The 25,653-nt window shown below is 39.0% G+C and overlaps 2 protein-coding genes across 9 annotated transcripts in view; both read left to right on the top strand.

Moving 5' to 3' along the window:
• Positions 1-11,876, top strand: part of LOC124166367 (probable phospholipid-transporting ATPase IM) — a 567,585-nt gene extending 555,709 nt beyond the window's left edge. For all 5 annotated transcript variants that reach the window (XM_046543855.1, XM_046543854.1, XM_046543858.1 and 2 more), the window contains 4 exons: positions 614-717; positions 3,136-3,267; positions 5,681-5,829; positions 10,523-11,876. In XM_046543855.1, coding sequence (XP_046399811.1) covers positions 614-717; positions 3,136-3,267; positions 5,681-5,829; positions 10,523-10,790 — 653 coding nt within the window. In that variant the 3' untranslated portion in view covers positions 10,791-11,876. The remainder of the gene's footprint in view (positions 1-613; positions 718-3,135; positions 3,268-5,680; positions 5,830-10,522) is intronic.
• A 1,144-nt stretch (positions 11,877-13,020) lies between these two features.
• Positions 13,021-25,653, top strand: part of LOC124166370 (casein kinase I) — a 230,067-nt gene continuing 217,434 nt past the window's right edge. Inside the window, exon 1 of one of the 4 annotated variants that reach the window (XM_046543865.1) lies at positions 13,021-13,521. In XM_046543865.1, coding sequence (XP_046399821.1) covers positions 13,311-13,521 — 211 coding nt within the window. In that variant the 5' untranslated portion in view covers positions 13,021-13,310. The remainder of the gene's footprint in view (positions 13,522-25,653) is intronic. The other 3 variants (XM_046543863.1, XM_046543864.1, XM_046543866.1) reach the window with 3 other exon arrangements.

Below are 25,653 nucleotides of genomic sequence, written 5' to 3'. Positions count from 1 at the left end.
AGTATACTCTTTCTGATAAAATATAGGGAGGCAAGAATTTGCTTTGTTAGAAGTGAATTTTGTCCTATAATGTATACCACTTTCTCAAAGCCCCATTTTGAAGCACCTTGCTATTCACTATGCAGTGCTGTGACAATTTTTCAATAGCCTCTCTTTTTGGAAAGGTGGAAGGAAATATTGAAATTAATCTCAAGCCTGGCATTTTTGCATGAGAAATTCATGTACAGTGGAGTTCTGTTTATCAATGGCAATTGAGGGGTAGCCTAATCAGAGGCTTGATAAAGATGGTTAGTAGTTCATTATATTTCCCATGCAGTTTTGATCTTGATTTTGGCGAAAAATAGGTTTATGTACAAGAAATGAAAGATGTGATAGTTTTAAGAGATCCCACTTGAGACAAGTTCCACTGTACATATTTCTAGTCTGGGGTGGATGAATTGAGGAAAAAAGTGAAGATATTCCAAGTATAAACTCCTATCATGGGATTTCAGCTTTTATAATTACTTGACCTAACCTTACATTGATCTTGCCTCCCCTTTCCATAAGATGTGATCTACAAACGCTATTGCTTCTTATGTCCTTAATTGAGATACCTAATTTTGATTTTCAACAGGCACCTATAAGGATGGGGTATCACCTGATGGGCATATTCTGTCTGATCACATGCTCTTTGGAAGTGTGGTTGCAACTATCTTGGTAATAGTTGTCACTGCTCAGGTGAGTGCAATTTGTTTTGATAGAGTTACATGAATATTCCTATACCTTGGGGATTGTACAGAGCCTGGGATTGGATAATAGAATGTTTTCAAGTATTTTTTGTGCATACTGGATATTTTACAGCATTATTTAAGGGATCCAAATGTCCTTTGCTTGATTTTGCCTGTATATTTTTTCTAAACTAAAAAAAAATAACTCTAAATTAAATCTCCAGGAATTTTATCCAGTGCATTGGTAATTTACTTTTATAATGTAGAGTTAAAAATGTTGAGTGACTAGTAAATCCTTTACTTAAAGTGATTGCTCATCGATTGCTTTTCCAATGCATATGATATCCTCTTCTGAACAACTAGTGGGGATATAGGGCCACTCCCCAAATGCTTACAGTTAAGACTGTTGACTATGACCATTGGAAGTCTCCAGAATGCTTCAGTCGCTATCTGTTTGAGCACTAAACAGGATCATGGGGTGGTACACCTAAGGTGGTACTATGCTTCCCATCCATGTACCCAAACAGATATCTGTCCTCCTAGCCTTATCACTATGTTTACAAATCCAGCTGAGATTGGACTGGCTGATTCGGCCTGAGTTGGTATACAGAGTGATGCACTAGACTACTCAGAGAGAGGGCTCACGTAGTTCACTTTCAAAACTATAGTGTAATTTTGGCACAGGGCCTGCCTGAAAGGTAAACAGTAAACACATCTGATCCAACTCAATTTAGCATAGTGATTCTTCTTTGTCATTCTACAAAAATTTAAGACACTGTCATTTTGTGTGGAATTATCCATGGCATACAGTTTTGCTCGAAAATGAGGAAAAAATGTTCAAAGGTGGCTTTGAACGTACAAATCCAATTATTTTTAGTGAAATGATTAGCAACGATAACATCCTACCAATGGCCACCTTTGTTTATGTTAACTATGAGATTGATGAGTTAAATCCATCCAACGTGTCAAGTCAGCTCAGTTTCTTCATTCAAATCAGTCTGAATTCAGCCCAAACTCAGCTCGTTTGGTAAACGTAGCATATGATGAATAAGTAGAGGTGTGGAAGTTGCTTGATTATCCATGCATAATTATTTAAAGCCATAGGGTGCCAATCATTAAAACATATCAGTGTATACTTATCATGCATATGCAACATGATTTTATTAACATGCTTTGACCCTACGCTGAAGTTAAAATACCACAGGTGATGTCTGTTTGTGATTCTCATTTTGTCAAGAACTACGACATTATGAGTGATGCGTCAAACATAGTGACTTGTGTTGTCGTAACTATGGAATGCAAAATACATGCGCATTAAGAAGGCCTCTAGAAGCTATGCTCGAGAATCTTTAAAACATTAACAATTCAATCTTTTGGATTTACAATACAATTTAAAATTTTATTAAGTTTGTAAAATTTAGATGTGGGACGTACATGCCATATTGGGGTAATCAAAAGTGCTGCTAAAAGGCAGAAAATTTCCATATTAGGATACATTTAGTCATATAAATGAAGTGCAAGTGCACTAAAATGTGGAAAATATACAACTATTAATATTTTCCATTATCACAATTCAAAGCAGGATCTTCCTTTTCATGCAAAATGTTTTAACTAGTTTGACTACTTTGTGGTATAACATACGAGGGCATATGTAACAACATTGTTGGCAGAGCATGGCCTCTAGTTCCTTAGCAAAGCAAAACATAGAATTCATATCCAGAACATGACATGTCTTCCTATCTGAACGATTGAAAACTCTCCTGGGAAAAGAATTTCTTATTGTTAGTAGATGACATACTGGAAGTACTTCGTGTATGTGGCATGTAGAAATTGGATTGAATCCAGGGCTCGTTCATCCTGACTATTATTTGCCTGATTTAAGTATACTGGGGCTAGCCACGGTGATAACTTTATGGGAGTCACCTGCAATGCACAAATTGTGCGAAAAATCCACAGAGAAAAAATCATTCGCCTTGACCAGGATTCGAACCCAGATCCCCCGATTTCCGACCGAGTGCTTTAGCCAGTTAAGCTACCGAGGCGTCATTCTCCCCTGTGGTAATTTGTGGACTATACCAGAAAAGGTGGTATGGGCTGCTGAGCATATGATGCCACAAGCAGTCCAAATAGTTTATTTTAAATTATTTGCCACCACTAACTTAAAACAAGTGACTTTTGTTCCTATTGTTGTATTGCCTTCTACTGACTATTTAATATTAGCTGCAGCTAACCTGTAGCTTGGAAAGAACCAGAATAAGTACCCAGGTGAAGAAGAGGATATTTAAATCCAGCATTTAACAAATCCAAAATTTTGCTTTTAGTTTTTCTAAGGGACTCTTGAAATATACATGCACTGGTTGTGTATAATTTTGAAATTTATTTTCTAGTAATTATTTCTAATGTTTCTCTTACATTTTTTCATTTACAGATTGCACTAGATACCTCTTACTGGACATTCGTGAACCATATAACCATTTGGGGATCACTCATTTCATACTTCATTCTGCAGTTTTTTTATAATCATGTCATTGGAGGAAGTTATGTTGGATCACTGACCAAGGTAAGACTATCTCAGATTAAGAGGTATGTACCTACTACTCATAGTTATGAAGCTGTAAATTTTTTGAGATGGGGATTTAGCAAAGGGCTGCTGAAATCCCAACAGGCCTCTCATTTAGTGATGAGCACCGTGCGAGTGAGTCAGTTCAAATGTGCGACTCAGCAGATTGAGCTGTGAGGTGAGGGAGTCTTATTTAGTGAGCCACGACTTCCTCCGCACATGACTCTCTCGGTGCACACTGTGTGCTGGAGTTATGCAAGGCGAAGTCAGACTCCCGGCGCTCATGACTTCCTACGTGCCTGTGCGTGTTGGAGTTGTGTGCGGTAGGAGTCGTACTCCATGCGCACACTGTGCGCTGGCGTTATGCGAGGCGAAGTCAGACTCCCGGCGCTCACGACTCCATCCACGCCAGGGGCACAGTTAGGAATTAAGGCTGGGGGGGGTTTAGGTGCAACTAATACCGGGATGTGTGGGGGTATGGAATACCCTCCAGGATAAGCGGTAGGTGTGAGCTTAATAAATTGCGGAATTTTAAGATAAATGGTTCAAAATGGTGAGTTTTATGGCTTTCTGAGGGATATTTTATTCATCCTTACACTATTCTATTAGTTATATCAATCCAATTAAGTAAAATGGATTAAACTTAAAAGTTTCTCTCAGCTCTGGGGGGGGGGGTGGGTGGGTTTTATCCCCCAAAAACCCCCCTTCGCTGTGCCACTGATTCACGCACACTGTCCACGTTGGAGTCACGAGCAATGGCAATCAGAATCCATGCACACGTGACTCCCTCCGCACACATTTTCCGTGTGAGGCACATTGCACGTTTGGCGGGTCAAAGGGACCACATAGCACTTTTCGCATGGAGCCCACTGCTCACCTTTTCACGTCGCTTGAAATATTCTCCTGATTCATTGACTGGATATTGCTCTAAAGAATCTCACGACCCTTATCGTAATTCTCTCTCCTGCGATTTCCTAGCATCGCGACAGAAAAAGGGTTGAAGATGCTCATGTGTAACGTTGCTAATGGCTTACGGTTGCAGCTGCGTGTTGCGCTTTGTCTCGCAAGCTTTTGCGTCCGTCACAGGGCGCATCATCAGGCGATGAATGATTTTTCAATGAATGATGAATGACGTTTTCATCAACTGCAAATTTATGAAAATAATACGAGACAAAAATGAAAATTTGTCCTAACACAAACAACTGAGATTAATCGAGGAAAAGAATTATGAATTGTTTAAATGATCATGTAGTTTAGGAGGGAGTATTTTGATACAACGGAATTTTTAAAATTGTCGTCATCTATAAGCACAGAAGACGGAATATTTTGTCCATAATCCATGAAAGATTTAACGTATCGGCAATGTTTGTTCAGAAATCCCTCCTCGCCACCTTCCCGTCCCTTTCTTCCACTCCCCTCTTCACCCTCCCCACAACACAGAAACACTGCTGAGTCGCACTGTGCGAGCGGCTCTCTGAAGTGTGCTGTGAGCGGTGAGGCTGCTCCACAAAAAGAGTCGTTTATGCCATCACTACTCTCATTGGCTACCTGCGAGACTTTAGGGTCCTTTTCTCTGGTAAAATATTTTCCATTACCTGTCATGAGTTAGAAAAAGCAGTGAAATGAATTGCATAGCCAGCTTGTCAGCTCTTTGTGACAAAAAAGTTGAATTATTAGAGAGTGAAGAAAGATTTGGCACTTTCCTGTCATATAGACTGCAATAAGAGTTCTCGGGATAGCCACTGGGTGAAGAACTGTATTACTGTCTGCGTTTCGATGTCCAACTCAACCATCATCCTAAGGACTACGAGTGACCATTGTCCTCAGGGCAGAGAGGGCCATCGAAACGTCAACAGTAATGCAGCTCCTGACCCGTTGGCAATGCGGAGAACTCTTCACATTATTTCAGAGTGATGGATCCATCATTCTTGGAAACAGCATCATCATGTATTTTGAATCATCATCTTTCATAAATCATAAAGGGAAATTTAAAATGTGACCTTTTAGGAGTGTTTCATTCCATTATTTATTCTCTCTGATGTGAAAATTTGGGCGAGTTGATGGGGATTGATATTTCAAAGATACAGACAGTTCTACTATTACCCACTTGATGTATGATTGAGTCATATTGTTAGTTTCAAAATTTTGTTTGCTGGATTCATGTGTTCTTTCTCGGTCTGTAATCTATCAACTTGTGAATTGGAAAAGATTTTATCAAAAATAAATAAAAATTCGGTATTTTAATATTCTAGAAAATATGATGCAACTTAGCATTGACAATAAAAAATGAGATCAAATTAAAATATTTAATGTATAAGCTACCATTCCTCAAATATTTTGCTTGGTGCAATGCAACCTCACTTGTCCACGTAAGAGAAGTTGATACGCTGATTTCTTTTTCCCCTTTTTTTAGGCAATGAGTGGTGCAACATTTTGGTTTACAACGTTACTTACAGTGATCATCCTGATGCTTCCAGTTCTAGCGTGGAGATTTTATTTTGTAGATGTTAGACCGACATTATCAGACAGGGTCAGATTGAAACAGCGATTAGCATCTCTGAGGTAAGTAATATGGGTAGAGTGCAATTTTGCTTGTGTTTTATGGCTGAAGCTTCAGCTTCAGACTTTCTATTATCCAGCCTACTGGTGATGATGATTCATACTGATAACTCTTCTGAAGAAGTTATTGCTGGAGTGCATCCTTATTGCATAGTTTTTTTAGTTTTCTTCTCAGCATCATTCATGAACATCAAAGGAAGATTCAGCATCTCTGGCATTGATTGTTGATTTTTGTAATTAGTTCAGTTAGTACCTAATAATAATGAAAAAGACTAGTGGGGTGCCTACAGTAAGGGGTCAAAATATTCCTTTGAAATTCTGGGGTGCTCTTACGAGTATGTTGGGGAATGTTTCAAAAATAGAAGTATTATAATAAATTGCCCAAGATATCAGTTAAATGGAGGAATAGCAGTACCTGCAATAAATATACTATTATCTTAATATATGTATATATATGCAGGTAAAATTTTTGGAAGAGGGTGGATGAGTCATCATTTGTTTATGGGGGAATAATATCTCCATTAAAGGGGGTGAGCCGAAAAAAGGGGAAGTCTCAACACTCGTGAGGAATTGATATGCAAAAATGTTTTTATAAAGCGTAAATTTTAATTTCAGAAGGTAATAATTTGAGGATTTTTTTAAAGAAACTTATTGAGGAAATCTTCAGAGTTTCAATCAGGAAAATCTATTACAAAGGATGTTACTACTACAGATTCCCAATTTCTTATTCTTCGATTAACCCCAAGTTAGATTATGCATCCGTCATTTCCTCAGTCATTCCTCATAAACTATCCCTTATTCACTAACTTTCTTCCTTTCCAATCCTTTTTCACCGGAAAGCAATGATTATTTCATTAGGGTCAAAGATGCATACAATGAATGGCAAGGAAAGCAGAGTCGAAAATGCTAAGAAAATTACTGTGACTGGATTATACACATTGCCCATTACTGTGTTTTGACCTCCCTCTCCATTATAGCCCAGCAAAATGGCCATTGTAGGAGACCACAATCAGTTGCCTGCTAGTGAGTCATTTAACAATCCATGCTTTTTGAAGGAAAAATGGGCCGTACTCTGTACTCAAGTGAATGTCGAAGCAGCTTCTAACTCACCCAAATTAGCTCATGCTCGGTGGTTGACCGTGGAGTCAATTGAGCGGTTGAGCACAGCCACACTTGGTTAACTGGAGGCTAGAGTTTATTCATTCCAGCTATTGCCAGCCAAGAGAAAGATAGTGACTTAGGGAGGCATTTTGCAGGGCTATAGTCTCCATAGTCCATGGATCACAGCATACACTATTTTAGTATCTTGAATGGAACGTGATTGCAAAAATCATTTTAAAATTATAGTTTCATGGTTTAAAGCAGTTATTTTTTTCTCATCATATGGGGCTAAATATCATGCTTGGGCAGTAGAAATTTGTATAAAATATGAAATAAAAATCATTCTGGTATAATTTTAGGGCTGCATAACTGCTGCAGCAAAGCTCACTTGCTAAATACTATCCTAGGAGACCCTTTTCAAAGGAACCTTATCCTTGGTAACCAATCAATATCAGGCTGTACTTTATGCTTTGTTGAGATCAATCATGAAACTATTCTGGTTAACTAACTGTCCTCTCCTTTTGTTTTTAGCATTTTCCCTTTAATTTTTCAATGTCATAGCCAGAAGTTTTTTTTAGGGAAAGAGGGCTTCCTGTACAGATATTACATTAACATTTAGACTTATAGTGATAATCATTATAATTGACCATCTGTCTATGCATAGGTAGTCTATCAATGCAGGTAGAATCACAAGGTAGCAGAAATCCAGATAATGTGCTCTTAGGTAAAAATGCAAGTGTCTATCATTCTATCCTAAGTTCTATTCTTTTCTTAGTTGACTAATGTCTTTTCATTTACACATCATCAATTCTACAATCTCCTCATTCCTCAATTCCAGCACTCATTGCCTCCTCATCATTTCATCCCATAAATTCTTTTCCACTATCAACATGTATGTTGAGCTCATCCTTATTTTTCCTTCCTTTCTTCACTATTTTCCTCCATAGCCACCACTTTGCCTATTAGATGATTATAGTTGGTTAGGTATATTCTCCACCAGCGTTTACATATAGCTTCTGACTGGCTTTAGAATATATGTGCCATTGTCTGGGACCATGGGCGCAGCCAAAAATTAAGGCTAGGGGGGTTTTAGGCGCAACTAATACTTGTGGGTGTTGGGGTATTGCATACCCACCAGGGTAAGTGGGAGTTGCGGGGGCCCTCCTCCAGAAAATTTTTAAGATTAATGGTTCCCAATGGCGAGTTCTACGGCTTTCTGAGGGATATTTGATTAATTATAAGACTTTTACGTAAGTAATACTAATCCATTAAGTAACATAGATTAAATTAAAAAATTTCTCTGAGCTCTGGGGGGGGTTTTAACCCCCAAAACCCCCCTCGCTGCGCCACTGTCTGGGATATATTTATCCCATATTGCCTATTCTCATCCTGTAGCATCAAGATCTAGGGAGATGGGTACCAAAAAAGCTATGCTGTGTTTCATCTCTCTTTATACAGAAGAAAAGCAAACGCCTAGAGTATCTGCACCTAAACAGACTAGTCTATGGGCCATGTACCTAAGGTCCACGAAGAAGGAATGCTCATAGTCATTCCAGCCATCAAATTGGCCATATTCCTCGCAGAGAGTATTCAACCCTTTGTGAGATTAATCGAATCCCTCTTCTGCAGCTTCTGAGTGGAAAAAACAATTCAAGCTGCTCATGCCCTGTCAAACAAAGCAAGGTCATAAATTATCCAACCTGGTGGAGGTTTGCCTGAAGAACAGCTACTTCAAGAGAAACGGAGAATTCGTCCAGCAGAAGGAAGGAAGGTGGGATCACTATGTGGAAGGTCAACGGTGACACGGCCAACTTCCCATAGGAAATCTGGAAGAAAAAGCATGAGAAGCCTTTCGTTTGAGACTGAATTTGTTTATCTTCTATCTATACTCTGTTTACATTTGTAATTTAGCTACACAGAAAGGAAGAATCGTCCAAGCTCCTTCGCCTATTCATGGCCATCTGCTTCACTGTGGATGTAGAGAAGAAAAATAAACTTTTCTTGGATGAGCTTGTAACCAGGGAAGAAAATGGCATGCTAGTCCACACTTTTTACTCAAAGAAGACTAACGGATAAGTACATGTGCTACCACAATCCTATACAAAAGGTTTGACCCTGATTTGGGAAATGATTCATCAAAAACATACCAATGAAACCACATTTTCATCTGAGAAGGAGCATCTGCTCACAGTATTCCCACTGACAAAATTTTACCTGTGGTCTTTCATCATGAATTGTTACGAGAGGAGAAGTTAACTTGTTCCTTTAAAGATCCCTAAAAACAAGAGAGGCATAAAATCAGCAGGTCAAGCTACTACGTACTCCTTACATGACAATGGTCTCTAGGAGAACCATCTGAAACCGAGGAAACCAAGAGGTTCAAGCCTATGAAGAAAACAGTCAACTTCCAGTGTAAGGCCAAAGGACCTCCACAAAAACTCCAATGGGTGCTTTCCATTCATGCGACGACTCACGGAAACTGTTTATAACCCTCCTATTCCTGCGCGTAATCGTTTGTTGACTTGTGTCACAACAGTCGGTGACACACGTAGAATGGAGCATGAAAACCGCGACGTAAGTCGACTTGTGTCGATGAATGAAAAGCATCCATTGAGGACATCTATTCCATTATCTGCTGTCATGGATACAGGTACATTGGATCAACTTGCAGAGCACTCAAATCCCAGATGTGGGATCAAGAGAAAGCCAGGAGATAGAGGCAGTTGAAGGTTTCAACCATTACTTAAAGAATTATTTGGAGGAACCAAAACAAGAAATCCTGTTTTCAAAAACTTCAGTTATCTTCTGAGGAAAGGCTTCATCCATGGCTCCTTGCAGAAGCAGTTGAAATACCAAATAAAAACTTGAACTGAGGTGAAGGCTGTCCACAATCTGTCCCTTTTCCAAGAACCTCAGCAGACAAATAAGAAATGTAGAACCAGAAAAAGGTGCAGATTTTTCTGTCTTAGATGGACACTCTATCAACTGAACTCCAGTTTAAGTATAAACTGGAGTTCAGTTGATTATAGTTATATCTGATTATAGTTGATTGAGTTATATAAGGAAAGTGTATCAACTTGTAATTGACGGTATCATTATACATAAAAAATTTCCATTTGAATGTGGTCCATATTCAATCGAGAGATTTGCTACTCATGGATTAATAACTTATAACATGGACTTGCTGGACATTTTGGAGCTGGACAGCTGGAGATTTTTCTCTTTTACAAGATTCTAAGACATCTCTGTTTTTAGCAAATCCGTGTGAGGGTAGCTATTCCTTGAATTTTTTCTTTTCTTTAGAATTGGTTGTGGGCAACAATCATATATACAAAGTAGGAATTAACAGTGAACTAGTCAATGGCAAACTCTTGTAGACTCACTAAAACTCTCTTGAGACTCAAAAATCCCTGGGGAAGATGATGTTTAGGTAGCTGCAAAGGTTAGAGCACCTGGCTTAAGCCGGGGAGATTAATTTTCAATTCCTGGTTGAAGCAAATGATTTTTCACAAGTTTTGTTTATGTTAATGCTGGCTGATTGAATGATTGAAGCTCCTGCAAAAATTAAATGAACTAACTATTATTGTCTTTACAGGTCAAGACAATCTCAAGATGTGCTGAGAACTCCTTCAACACGAAAGACGAGACGTTCGATTCGATCAGGGTATGCTTTTGCCCACCAGGAAGGTTTTGGAAGACTCATTACATCAGGAAAGATCATGAAAAAGCTGCCACGACCAAATGGCGATTTTCCGTTTTCTATGAACATTGGTTTTGGTACTGGTGGCAGTGGAGGTAGTAGTGGATTGCAGAGCCCTCGCAAGTCAAAACCACAGGGTGCAGGTAGTTCTGGTGATGTATGAAAATTCTGCCAATAGTTTCAGTGAGAGGATGAATGCTGTTATTGATGATTTTTGTCTGAGATATGGATTTGTAAATCTATTTTTCTGAATGAAGTTGTATGTGTATGAGTGTATGTTCATTGGCCCTGTGTTCTTATGCTTTTTTTAATCATCTGTTGGTTGTTTCCCTTCTTATTTATTGAAAGCCCACTTTATGAAGCACAATCCCTGGGGGAAAACTGCTAAGTTGAAATATGTTGCAAAGATTATGCCTGTACTGTTATATTTGAATGAATATATCTAATATTGTTGTAATTCAATTTGTATATAAATGTATGTCTGTATTTTTGTACATAATGTTAAGCAATATGTGAATGCATCCCCTCATTGAGAAAATACAGTCATTACTCCTCTTTCCTCCTTCACACAACCATTTTTGTGTCATTTACTAGGCTGGTTAATTATACGAGAGATGTGCATTTGTGAGGGAACAAAGTGCTTTGTAGACTAGACTTGGTAGTGTAGGAGAAGATAAGAAGCTTATGGCTATGTTCCTTATTAAAAATGACTCATCTAAGCCATATATTTTGATTTAAATCTTGAAAACTGAAACCAGTCTGCTTATGTCATTGCTTTATTGAGTCTGAAAGGTGTCTGATGAAATTTGAGCTGTGCATTGTGAAAAATTGTGTCACCCATTTTCAACAAATACCTCTTTGAGTAACTCTTCACACGGCTGGAGTGTGGTGGAAAAATGCTAAATCATCTATCCTTGTTATTTAAAGATTGGCAGAAGCTAAGATTACTTAAAAGGAGTATTGTATGTGCCTGAATTCTACAATTATATAATATTGGTGAGTGTTCACATGAGCCTTGGAAGTTTGATCCAGCCAATGGTGGCCAAACTTCCTCATTGAGAAACTGTGTGAGAAGTGACTTTCTGCAGAGCAGTGTCTGTAATACAGGCTGGACGATACGAAGTTGGGTTATCATGTCATTACAAAATATAAGAAATATTTGTGACACATTTGTACATCTTCTCTGGGGATATTTTTGTAGAAAAACGATAATAGGTGATTATAATAATACTTTCATATTTTGTGGAAACAGCTTGTTTTATTTACTCGCCAACATCCTGAGAGTAGAGTTATTTATACAGCATCCTATGGTCCTTTACTAAGCTGCGGATTGACAGCCAGCTGGCATTGGGTGCATGCACCTCTTAGATGGCGAGGGTACTGCCTTTGCCACGCAACTTGGCCAGTCAAGAAACTTGGAGAGGTCACTCAGCAGTTAACATTGGATACGCTGGGGACATTTTCCACTAAAACGGCATCAAAATGCCACTCCAATACGGTTGAAGGGTAAATGATAGAAGACTTAATACGATATAACAAGAATAATAATTGTCGATAAATGAGCAAAATGATGTATCATCTGTACCTCAAGCTCAAGATTTTCAAACAACAAAGGCAAGGGTTAATTTCATCAGCTATTCAAAATGAAATGTGCGCGAATTACTCGGCACACTAGCAATACAAAACTTCGTGAAACTCACGGAACTATAGTGGTATCGGCTGTACCACATATGACAGCGATTTCCTCGAGTAGAAACCAATACTAGAATAAATTACTACCTTAATAATCCGTTTTCGTTATTTTCACATCACAAGATTGAAACTATTTATACCACAACCTTTCCATCAAATTCAGCTTCCACATCAATTCTTGATTTCCCTCGATTCTGTCCAAATTCCGTTGTTTTCAATGCAGTAATCCAATGTAGCAACAGAGAGCGCACAGTTGCTTCTGCGGGAATGCTTATTCGAAGTTGATAAATATATTACTTTGAATTAATATAGTGCAAACGGCGGTGGATCAACCTATAGTTAAATTGAGATAATCAAATAAAAATGACAATTGTTGTAAAGTAATGAGGAAGGAATTCGAAAGACGGAACAACCATGCAGTACTTCTGCACAAGCGACTTCCGCGCAGGCGCAGTAGGCGCTGAACCGAGACCTCATTACTCTCTCACTTAAAGAATCCACTACAAAATTTAGTACCAGTAATTTTTTGGGAAAAATCCTTATGCCATTATTATTCGCTGTCATAATTGTGGATGGATACTATTAAATGAGGGTAATACATTACATAAATATCCTGGGCTGGGAAACAGAATTTCCCGTCTTCCGTAGATTTAAGTAGATTCATATATTCCTACGCGACTAATGGCCAGAACCGAGGGCCAAAAGGGGATCGGAAAATGGCAAAGGGTGGTTCGTGAACCAGGATCCAGTAGGTGTAAATAGCATTTGTCACTCATACATTTTTGTTGAAACGTTAAGATGTGGATATATAATTAATAGACAATATACCCGTAACTCTGGATAAGATTTTTTGGCGGAGAATATCTGAAGAATCCGTAAAAGTGCTCCAAGAAGTGACATGGCCGCGAGATTCGTCTGTAGGTGTACCAATGACAAGAGCAGCCATTTTCAGTGCTAATCCTTTTAGTTCGGCCTGAGTGTATCGCTCAGTATGCAGAAACGAGAAGGAAGGGATAGAGAAAGGGAAAAGGATACTCGTGAGGACCCAACAAAACGAGTTTCGAGAGTAAGTGCTGGGACAAGGACTAACATGCACAGTAGTCGCCATAGTGTTTCTAGTGGTTCGGGTGTGTTGATGGTGGGCCCTAACTTTAGGGTCGGAAAGAAGATAGGATGTGGAAATTTCGGGGAACTGCGACTAGGTATGTACTATTTTATTCCTACCTCATATCCTAGTTCGGCCTTAATGGATGATGTTCGGTGGAAACCTGTGAATCGAATGACAATGTTTTTGCTGTGATTTGTTTTGATTTTTACTTATTGTTGTTATTCATTTTGTATTCGGCTGAATCAGCGTTAATGTGATAGTAGTTTAAACTCGAAGTAAGGTTTTTGTGTCATTTTTTCATTGAATTCGCTTTTGTTCAGTATTTCTTCTCCTCGAAAACTAGGTACATGGCAATAGCCATTCGCGACATTTAGGTTCTTGGGCGATATGTGCTTCCGTTATCTAGAGCAATATTTTTAAAGTTTGAAGTGGAGAATGCATAATTTTCAACTTTTTAGACTCATGATGAGGTATATCAAACTGATAAGGTGAAGGTTCGGACCACTGCCCATAAGTCCGTTATATTAATTTTCCTTAGCACCTTATTAATCATGTAATTTAGTTTCAAACGCGTTGCATATTTGAAATTTATGAAATTAGTGTGCTAGTCTCCTTGTAAACGATTATTCATCGCATTTTTTATTTTCGCTTTTGCCAACGCCTTATTTCCTGTTGTAGTGATTGGTAATGATAATGGTAATGTCCCAGTTACTTTACCTAGACATCTCTCTCATGGCTAATTTTTCATTAGTCTTTTTGGCCTGTAATGATAGATAACGAATAGTTAAGTGTAAATGGATGATCTGGACTTAAAAGGCGAAAGTGTACACGATAAATCGTTTTCGTTCAATGTAATAGAATAAAGGAGTCCGAAAAATTTATCCGGCGTGCTGAGTCAACTCGGTGTTTTCTGAACCTCCAGCTTTCTACCGCCTCCTTAAGGTATCCAGCTGAACCATTTTGTATTTCTTGCTCTTTACCTGCTCGCACAAGTTGGATGCATATTTCCTGTCCTTGGATTCAAGATTTTGTGAGCCGCATTGTTTGCGAAAGTAGTCTGTGCAATAGATATTCATTAAATTTCGTGCAATGACTCAGTAGATGCGGTTTCAGAGAGAAACTGGAAATTTTATTTTGATGTGCTTTTTCTTCTGCATTTATGCATGGAGAGAGATCTCAAGTGGTCTATTGAGATCAACCGTCTTTGATTTTTCAATTATACTCGTGAATATATTGCTAACTCGATTCATGTTATCTTATTTATAGAAATTGATAATCCGTTGGGGGGTACGGTATGCACTAAAATCGTTTCATTTATATTTTAGGATAAAAACCGAAGGAAGTTTCAATGCGTGATGCCCTAGTTTATGAATCAAAAATAATTGATAATTGGGGGGGTGCTTATGGATTTTAAATCATTATTAAGTAACGCAGGAGTAGAATTCACGAGATCATGTTATTCATCAAGTGTGATGATGTTTATTGTCGCGCATGGCATACGTACTTTAGCTGTTTTGTTTACCAAACTCGCTGTTTACCAAAACAAAGATCTAACAAACATCGCTTTCAGGTTAAATTACTATAGTGTGATTATTATCGACGAAGTGATATACCCAAATGATGAGATAGATTAGTTAGAGATGAAATTCCTTTCCGTTTTATGCTTTTATAACTTTGTATCTATCATGGGGAATGATTATTGAAATCGGTGATTAATCAATTGAATGAATCACTATCGTGTTATTAAAATACAAAGATAGGAAGCGTATTATATCTTAATGTACCTACTCTTTCCTCGGTTTGTTGTTTAATCTGTGAGCTGGGTAAAATTTTTGTATGGAAATGGGTTTCGTGTTACCGCGTGTCGATCACAGTCCTGAATAATAATGAATATGCTGTTTAATATATGCATAAAACCGCAGTGATACCTATTTTTATTTTGTTCCTCTTGTTTTTTTCAATGTTTAGTGTTTTAGTTGTATTAGGTTGTCTTATTGTGCGCCCAAGTGCATCTGCTATTTGACTAAGCAATTATATTTGTTGCCTTTTTAGTTGTGTTGGAACGTTTCGCCAGCCCTACCCATGTTTAGCCTTCGTTTAATAACATTTCTCCGTCTAACGATATCTACCGTTGTGGATCGCACGCTTGCGATCGCTGTTGCGGCCTACACTTGTAATACTTCAAGCATTGTATCTAGTCTTCACCCTGCTTACCTCCCAATGATGTTTTCCTTGTGATAAGTAATCACTAATTTACACTAACACCTTTCACTTCATGTTATGATCTTAAATATGTAAATACACCGCAGTGCTTTAAATATGTAAGTTAAGGGCGGGTTATGTGAGCTCCCGCCAAGCATAATTTGCGCCTCTAGTCACGTTCGCCTAACTACTGAAATAATAAATGTGTAGCTAGAAAGGAAATAAACACCTGCGATAAGTAAATGATATTTTTTAGTCTTGTCAATAAACTTAACTTTCCATAAGATGTTTGAATCGAATCAAGAAAATACAAACCTTCAGTTTTAAGACACCTCTTCCATGTCTCCGTAATACCTGAAGGACCGTTATTATTTTGCATACGGGTTTTACGATGTGGTTGCTTGGCATGGAGTGGCCTGGAACTTACATAAATGGCCATTTAATTTTATTGCACCTTCTGTTTTTTGTGTGTATCTAGTAATTCATCTTTGGGAGCATATTTCAATACATCCATTTGGTTGTGTGAGGTATGTTGCGCAAGTTTATTCATGTTTTACCTTTCATTATGCGCAGATGTAAATTGTTGTTCGTGTTCTGTGTTCGCGAATGTTAGGTGTACAAGGGCTGACTATAGAAGCGAGTGAAGGTGCGATGAGAAATTTCCGAAAAAAGCCGTTTTAAGGTTCGTGGAAGCTGTCGTCTTGTCCGGGGTTGATCATCCTGTTTGCCAAATTCATTCTTACAGCATCGTTTATCGAGCCATCGAATTTCACATTAATGATGTTTTAATTTGCAATGCCCTCTTTCGTTACTCTGCTAATTAGTGTCTCATTACGCATTTGATTTCTTTGAAAATTGATGACCGGAATTAGTGTTCACAAAGACCGACTCATACTCAATGTTGATAGTATTGTGTGGCAGTTGCTGTAATAGGGGCTAGTGAAATAGGGGAGTACCCTCGAACCAGCCATTCGATATTTTTCTGTTTTAGAATATTATGGTCTTTAAATATTATTATTGGTAAATATTTGCGGGAATGTTATCGTGATTTATTCAATTAGATAACGTAATTAGAATTAACAGTTTAAACATAATGACTGTCATTTTCGGGTATCTTAATCTTTATCATGGACTTGGACCGTTCGGGATATAAATGCGATTAATATCATTGGGGCCTGTCTCATGTAAACTCTTTCACTTATATTACATCGTTCGCTAATATAAGAAATACCTTGAACTAATTTTGCCCCTTCGGAGGAGATATCTGCCCCCATCCGCTTCAGATAATCCATATCGTATCGGAATTCCTAATAGTGGAACGGCTGGAGTTATCAATAGGTGCATGTACTTCTTTTCCTTTTTAAGCATGTGTAGTTACCGAAATATGTATATTGAAATTGTTATGATGTATAAAAATAATTAATTTTTTCAATTCAATGACCTCTGACTAGCCTGCAGAGTGTTTTTACGGAATATATCGCAAGTGTACAGTTGCATTAAGTGGTATAATTTCAAAGTGGATGCATCCTATGCCTTTCCCGGGGTATTGTATCAATATTTTAAACTGTGGAAATGATGCTTGGCAGGTGATGTTAAGTTGTCGCACCGCGAATTTTCGGAGTAGTTCTGAAGTGGGCGAGGGCAGGATTGTCAGTGGCAATCGAATTTTTTTTATTCATTCATCTTGTATTACTATTATAAGCCAGTGCTTTGAAGTTCTGCTCGCGGTCCATGGTGCAAAAATGCACTCGCCGTTTTTGGGGGGTCGCGGTTGTGATGATTAGGTTAGTAGCTGCTGCTGGTACTTTATTCTTATCCAGCCTTGAAACGTTTTCGGATGGGTGTTCCGTCGATGCGATTGCAGTGTTGTTTGTTGACGGCTGGGATGCGCTCTGGGGCTGGCTGTGTGTGGGATTCTCGGTCCGTCAAAAGGGCAATGCTGCCATCTCCATCCGTACTCAAGGACTCCCCGTCTGCTCGGGATGTCCGGCTGACGGTGCATGACTATCCGCGCCGAGGATGGCTTCTCCCCTACCCTCACGTAATCACCTTCCCCCCTCACCCCCTCAGGTCAATCATTGCTGCCAATTTATCACTTCCCAACATCATCGAGTTTGTCTAATCCTATTGAACTCCATCGGCGTTCCTTTGGAGCGTGGCGATCTTTCCGTACTGAAGGGATGGTATTTATTTTGTGTAAATATTGTACTAACAATAAATCTCCTCTTAGGTGTGACATCAATGGTTGGCGAGCTTACTTAGTGGAATCTTTACATGATAAATAAAAATTAAACTTTGTTGTATTCCACAAAGATTTATGACCGGTTTCCCAGGTAATTTTTTCACCTCTTGATAATTACCTTGAAAAGGTGAAACCGGTCATAAATCTTTGTGGATTACTAATAATTTTAATTTTTATTTATTTCCTCTTATGTGCCTGCAGAAAAAAAAATCTTCTGATGGATATGATGGAAAGCTCATCTTTCTGCTGTCAAGATTCATCCTGCATATGTTTGAGGAAGCTTATAGTCACACTAACCTATTTATTCATGTCAGCCCGTAAAAATAGTTCAAATCTCTCACATAGGTATAGCTAGCTTGCCACTTCCAGCTTCTATTAAAGCTCTTATTTTCCGATGTTTTACAAGTTAGTAGAACTGCGCCTCTCATCTGGGTTCCCATCTTACTATTCTCTATAATGATGTCTAATAATGATGGGGATTTCCTGGCGACTACATGTTGTCTCTCAGGAAGATCTTGAAAGGAAAAGTAACTTCATCTTTTTTCTTATATTGCATTTTCACATCACTAGAAAACCTTCCAAGAATAGTTCAGTGTCTAATATTTGTGAATATTTACAAAGGAAATGTTTTGTGTGTAGAAAATAGTAGCCTTGTTACAGACAGAATACCATAGAGTTATGATACTGCCCATGTAGGCATTTTCAAATTATTCACATGTAGTGACTATGATAATTATCATATTCATCCTCGAATTTCCACTCCTTCAGAACTGCAATCGAAAAAGGGCGAATTTTCAGTTCGCAATTCTTTTGAAATGAGCGACAGTAGGCCATATTATTTAAGTAGTGTTACCGTACAAATGAATTGATTTTCCTTCATAATCGTGATTATTATTATTTAATGACGATTAACGTCTTGGAGTATTGGTCTGAGAATGATATGCAAAATTGTTTGCCAGCGTTTCGATGTATTTCTTATATCTTATTCAGGGCTTATGCAAAGAATATGTAACAAATAATATGCAAATAACCCCTTAGGTAGATATACGAAATCTTTCGGAAATTTGGCCAACAATTTTGCGTATCATTGTTAGGCCTATACTCCGGGACCTATACTCGTCATTAAATGATGGCGGTTAAAAGAAATCGATTATTACTAAGGTAATATTACGCTTATGGGTAGGACTACCTTTGTATAGTGTGTCCATCACCCTGACTCGTCTCCTCGTTTTTAATCTCTCCAACTGCACTTTAGACATAGGCTGAGCGATATTTCATGGTGCCGGTAGGGTTAGCATGAGATTTTCCGCTGCGGCAACTCCCGTTGTGCCGGCCTGCATGATGTTCTGGGTCTGGTCGCCAACCCCTCCCGCATGCTCCCATCCCACCTCAAGATCTTTGTCACGCACTTCCCATAAACCCCCCCTCCCTCCCCCTCTCCTCCGCCGACCACCTTCGCTGCACAGCTCTCTTCTCCCCCGGTGGTGAACATTTGGCCGTGGGAAGGGAAGCGGGGAAGGAAGAACCTCGCCAACCGGTCGTTGCGTTGCATTCGCCAGGTCTCCTTTCGATTCCCCACCGTGGCCTCCGCACAAGGCAGACGATTCGAAGCCAAGTCTCCAGGGACTAGTATGGCCGGCCGGCTGCATCTCCCCGAGTGTCTGTGTCGGGCAGTAGTGGCAATTCAATGTTCAGAGTTACAACCGCGGAAGTCATTATGTTTCGACCTGCTTCCATCTCTAGGAATTGCAGCAGCGAAAATTTTATCATCGTATGTCCAACTTCTAAGCATTTGGTCATCGAGCGGGTTGGCTCCACCGTTCTGGCGAGGCCCGTTCGTTCCTTCTTAGCAATACGTTGTCACAATTAGAATGCCCTTCAGTTCCATCTTAGGGTAGTGTTTATATCATCAGTTTGTATGTGAATATGATAAGTACGGTTTCATTGTTTAGCAATTGTGAGGATGGTTCCTTGAACTGGGAGACTGCCTTAGGGTGTGGATGTTCTGGAACAGTGTGCTAGAAATTATGTTGCCGAACTGGGTTTCTCTCCTGCTAAAGGGCTATTTACGGTCTTTAAGAGGTTGATACCGATACCAGTTTCGCAGATACTGCATCTCGATCGTGTATCGGTAGCATAATTGCCAATAGTTTTCTCAGACGTATTAAATTACCAGGGACTGGAAGGAAAAAATCCCTCCTCGCGTCATCGTTTTCATCAATGTTTGTTTGCTTGGTCCTGCCGGTTATAAGGAGTTGACTCGTCCCCTCCTCTGAAAGGAGTGGTCTTTTTGTCGTTGGCCCACCTGGCTTGGCCCTGCGCGCCTTCGGGCGTTTTGTTTGCGTTCTGCTGTCTCTAGCTGCGGTTTTGTTTAACTACAGAGAACTTAATGGAATGGAAAATAGTTTGTGCGTAGGTGGAAGTTGTATGTTTTGTTTTTCGGGTGTTTGGCGCTGTTCTTTCATGGAACTAGGCTTTTAAGACTTCCTACACACGTACGTTCTTTCTGAGGTCGATCCTCTTCTGAAATTTGTTTGACCCATTAATCATATCTTCGCTGGAACGGTTAGTCCGTTTTTTATTTTACCAGGATTATATACCAATATATTTAGTTGATAAATGTGTCTTACGGAAATGCTGTGCTTATAGTGGGAGTATCAGGTTGGTTTTGTAGTTATTCTCATTTCAGGACCGGGATGGGATGATTCAATGGTGGATTTCCCGAATTTTACGTACCTAGCCTCCTCAGACAGTCAAACGGCCTTCGACGGAATAACCTCAGCTGTCTGGCGCCTATACCAAATGACCAGCTAGTCGAGACGGTCCCCTGGAAATATCTTTCATGAAAAATATTTGCCTCTATAAGTATAGTGAATTTTATTTTACTGTTTAGTAATTTCAGTAAAAGTCATCCATGGCGCTTATGCTATTAACATTTGATTTGACATCCCTTCCCTCAACCTCAATGAATGCCTTACCTTCAATTAAGATAGGTCTCGTTCAGATTACGAGTGTTCCAGGCATCAAGAGGTGAGAAGGTCCTTTTTGTCACCATGTACCATGTAGAGTTGATAGTTTTCTGCACTACATGGCACCCTTTCTAAATGGTCTAGACTGGAAGCGACATGCAAAACTGTACACTTCGTCACCGAAAAACCGAACTCGAAATTATGCATTGCACTTTTTTTCACGCCAGTTTTCTTGGATTTATTTTGTAATGTTTTTCATCGTTTCCTACACGCCTTGTCTGGACTCCCACACGTGGCCTCATTTGGTAGTGTTGCCATTCAATTACCGCTATTAGGACGCCTGCATATAACACGAAAAAAAACTTGGAAATGAAATGACGGAGCAAAGGGTCTTATTTTTATTATCGAAAAAGGTGTTTCGTGAAATCTTCCATATAAACCTTCCTTAAACGGTAGCAATAAGTGTCCTAGAGGTACTCCCGGAAGGGTATTTTAATATGTCATTCATCCAGGTTTTACTTATTTCGTGTTAATAGCTCTTAGTTGTGAATGGTGTACAGGTAGAGAAAATTAGGTAGCTCTTTCTACTACGTTTACCATGTCACCTTTGATCGAATTCGCATCATATGCGATGTATAATAAATAGCGTGGAGTAAGTGCCGCGTTTAAGTTTCTACTTGGGAGTTCGCGTCTCGGTTATCGTAAGAGTTCGGTCGAGGGACCGAAATTGACTCTTCTCAAAGAACTCAACGCGCTTGTTTGTCCTTTCGTTTTTAGGAACAATGGCGATTGTATCATTGAGCTTGGCTATTTTGGCAGTCTTTTTTACTTGGAGGTTGTTACCTTGAAATGTGGGCAGATTTTCGGCGATACTCAACGGACGACCTTGGTCTTGACGGAGATTTCTCCTCTCCCTCCTGCACTTCAATAATTGAGAGATTCCTCACGCATTGCCATTTCTCTGTGGGGTGAATTCCTGTGTTCATACTGGGTTCATAATTTACCGCATCCTCTCTACTGGCAATTTGCATGATAATTTCCTCAGCATGCGAAATTTAGGGTCTTCTGGCGAATTAAACCTCTGATTTACGTTTTCAAATGGGGTATGGATTTGGGATTGGTCGTGTTAAAAAAAATCATCTTTTTCTCAGTGGAGAATTTTGTCTAAAATGGTGTGTTCGGAGCCACTGCTAGTTTAAATATATTTAGCGATTTCTTCCTCGTTTTTCGTTTATCCATTTGTATTTGTGAGTATGCATGATTGCACATAAATTAGAGATAATTTACCTGGCTTTACTGTTGAAACTAAAAATTTCCAGTAATCCTCCATGTCTGCTGGAAAAGGAAGTTCCCTGTCATCAGTACCTTCAACATTCCATGCATTGCAGGCATAGTTCAGAATTTTTAACCGCGTGGCGGTACTACCACATTTTTTGACGTTATTTTTAGTTTTCTGAAGACTTCTATGTTCAGAACGTAAGTGTAAGCAGAATAACATGGAGCTCTTTTTCTGTCCCAGACTACAAGTTCAATCTCAATCTTCCGGTTATATCAATCGTTGCACTTTTCATAGAACACGGAAGCTAAAAAATCATAACAAAACGAATCTACCCAATGCTCGTTGTATTTGAGAGAGTAGATTTTCCGTCATTGTCGTATGCGATTTGTAAAACACACAGTACGCAAATTCTTTCCAAGATATTTAGTAACTGTATATTTATTGGAAGAAATAATACGTATGCAGCAGATAATTTTCCGTTCCTACAGATTTGATTGCTTAGCTGCATCGCGAAAATCTTTCTCTTTATTTACATTATGCACCACCCTAGCTTACGTTGTTATTGGTGTCCGTCATGATATGAAGTCATTTAGCTTAGTAGCACATCTGGCGGATAGAAGTTTTCTTTAGTCTGTCGTCAGCTCTTTCAGCCACTGTCTCAATGCTCTGTCACAATCACTAGCTATCCTGACTGTTTCTCATATGCATGATTCATTTTAGAAATCAAGTTAGCTTTAGGTATAAGCTCTTCGTTCTTGTTTTCGCGATGATATCGTAATCTGTTATCATCGATGCCGTTGTCCGGACCGTGATCTTTATTTCGCGATTAGAAAGTCAATTGGGGGAGAATTATTGGATTGTCGAGCGATTAAATTCGTCGAAGATTGTGTTTTCTGACTTGAATTTAACCTGACTTGGAATATCCATACAAGGACCTTGTGACAGCTTTAAACGTCAGCGGTGATCCGAAAATAATATCTACGAAAGTTTTCTTTTTATTTCACAGTAGTTCAGGAACAGCTGACTCTCTCAGTGCGCTTGGGAATGTTGTATTAGATCATCCGATGATGTGGGTCCAATGCCCAGCGTTGATTGTTTTTGCTAATTTTACATTCGCCGTGGCTAAAAATAGATTTTAAATAAATAGGTACCTGCCTACTGAATCGTAACGTTTCTTTTTATGGGACGATTTCTTAAACTGCGTATTTTTTAGACTTCTAGGGATTAATAGACTTTAAGAAATTTTTCTTGGATATTACACTATAATTATTTATCTTTTCCTTGTTATTAATTGTGTAATATCCTAGAAAACTTATTATGGATTACCACAAAGTTAATCATGAGGTAGTGATATTTTTAAAGGCATTATCATATACCGTTGCATTCTGTACTTACATATGGTAGTGGGCAAATGAAAAATCACATTATATTTGGAATAGTAGCGAATATGCATACCTTGGAGATTACACGGTGTCAATTTCGTGTAAGAGCTAAAATGTCTAACTTAATGGCAAATTATATTTGATGTACTTTTAAAAAGGAAGAGGAACAAAGAAGATCTGGACATGTTGGGTGAGGAGAGGCATCTTCTTGATGAGATACAGAAGAGACAGAAGGTATGGATGGAGCGAGTACTTAGCGGGGAGGGGATGTTGAAAATAATTTTAGAGAATAGAATGTTGGGTAAAGAGGGAGAGGAAGGAAGAGAATATGATATTTAGATAGAATGAAAGGGAGTAGGCCTTATTTTGAAATTAGAAGTCCATGAGGGGAGACTGCCGGAGTGCTTTGTGAAGCTCGATGCAAACCTACCGTAATCGGTAGAAAATCTTAATAATAAAAATACTTTTAATCATCACCCCGTTAGTCTTATTTAGTGATTGTCAGTGCTGTAGTTGGGGAAAAAATTTAGGCGGTACTCACCCAAAATTTGCCAACAGCTGAACATGTATTATACCGATTTAAAAAGGTAGTTTAACCGGTACGCTTATAGCTAGTTTGGATTTTAGGGGGTACGCCGCACCGGCCCAACTACTGCACTAGTGATTGTAGTCACATAATAAAAAAGTTTTAGGCCCTCTGTTTGAATTTGAAGTTTCTCGACGGGTGTATCAATACCTTTCGTATTACCGTGCCATTATCGTGTGATTTTTCATGTGATTTTGGCGTATCAAAAGGAGCGTCATTGAAGAGGGTATATAAAGAATGAAACGGTTAGCTGATATCCAAGGGGAAGATCTGATGCAATCTTCGGATTGATGACTGCTGTTCATGAGGCTCCGTTTCTCGCGCAAGGATGTGTGAAGTTTGATGGCCATTTCCTCATTCTACCGACAGATAGTGTTCAAGTCTGGTTTTTCTGATGGCTACGTCTTCTCGCTCCCGGCAGTCACTTCGATAGATTTTTTTCTGTTTTGTCGTCCGTATTGTCCGGCTAACGGTTGGTTTCAGTTTGCGTCTTGTCGTTAAACTTGCTTCAAGCGTTTGAGTTACGATTCGTTGGCTGTGATATTTTTTGCTCAGCTTTAATCTCGGAACAATCTGAGGCTTGATATGTTTATTACTCTCCATTCATGTAATTGTTTTGTAGTTTTTATCTGTTCGTGAAAGAGGCGAAAAAGTCTACTCACATGGTATTCACTATTAGGAACGAAGTCGGGGGAGTAAGGTGAGGGCGATCAAAATCTCCACGGAGCCAATGATGGTCCTGTGGCTGAAACAGATTTTTTTAGGGAATAACTGTTTAGTGTGTACTGTGCAGCTGTAAACCTTCAGGTAGTCGCAGGTCCTGACGAAAATGATTTTTCCTCATGTGCTATTTTTTCACTGCTGACCTGTGGAAGTTATGGAAAAATATTTTTTTAATGTTACATATAACCATGTATTTAGAGTCATCTAACATGCTGCGTTACATGAAATGTACCAAAGCTATATTTGTGAAATGGTTTAAGACCGAAGAAGCTTGAAATGGTTATGGATATGATACTCTATTGATAAATCCCCCGGAGTACCTATTTTTCTATCTACGCCTTCATTATATGATTCTCTCAATAGTGAATGTTGATTGAAATACCAAGCCTTACATTTAGAATTAAGAGTAATTTTAATCAGTCGTATCCCCAGATTATGTTAGCTTCACTTGCCAAGTACAAATAATTTGTGTTTGGTTGAATGGTTTGTATTACATGTTGATTGAGAAGTCGGTAGGGCTAATTGGGAATTATAGGTCCGGTTGATATGTATTTGTATAACACCGCTTGTAATAACGCTTCCAGTATTTTCCGAGGCTTACCATTGACAAATATAATTATATAATTGTGTGAAGCTGTGTACAAAGCATCGTGCTCTTGAGGGCACAAAACCCTTTTATTTTGGCTCTCTCGCAATCTTGGATGGGCGCGGCACGGTTTCCACGGATGCCTTCCTTAGTGCGACACCCGTATTCGTAGACGATGTGCCATATCTCACGATAGCTTATTTTTATTCAGCCTGTAATTCTCCATTCGTATTCATGGGGTGGGTCGGAAAAGCATG

This window comes from Ischnura elegans, chromosome 10, assembly GCF_921293095.1.
Source record: "Ischnura elegans chromosome 10, ioIscEleg1.1, whole genome shotgun sequence".
NCBI lineage: Eukaryota > Metazoa > Arthropoda > Insecta > Odonata > Coenagrionidae > Ischnura > Ischnura elegans.
The sequence above is the reverse complement of the archived record's forward strand: the minus strand, read 5'-3'. Positions and strand labels throughout refer to the sequence as shown.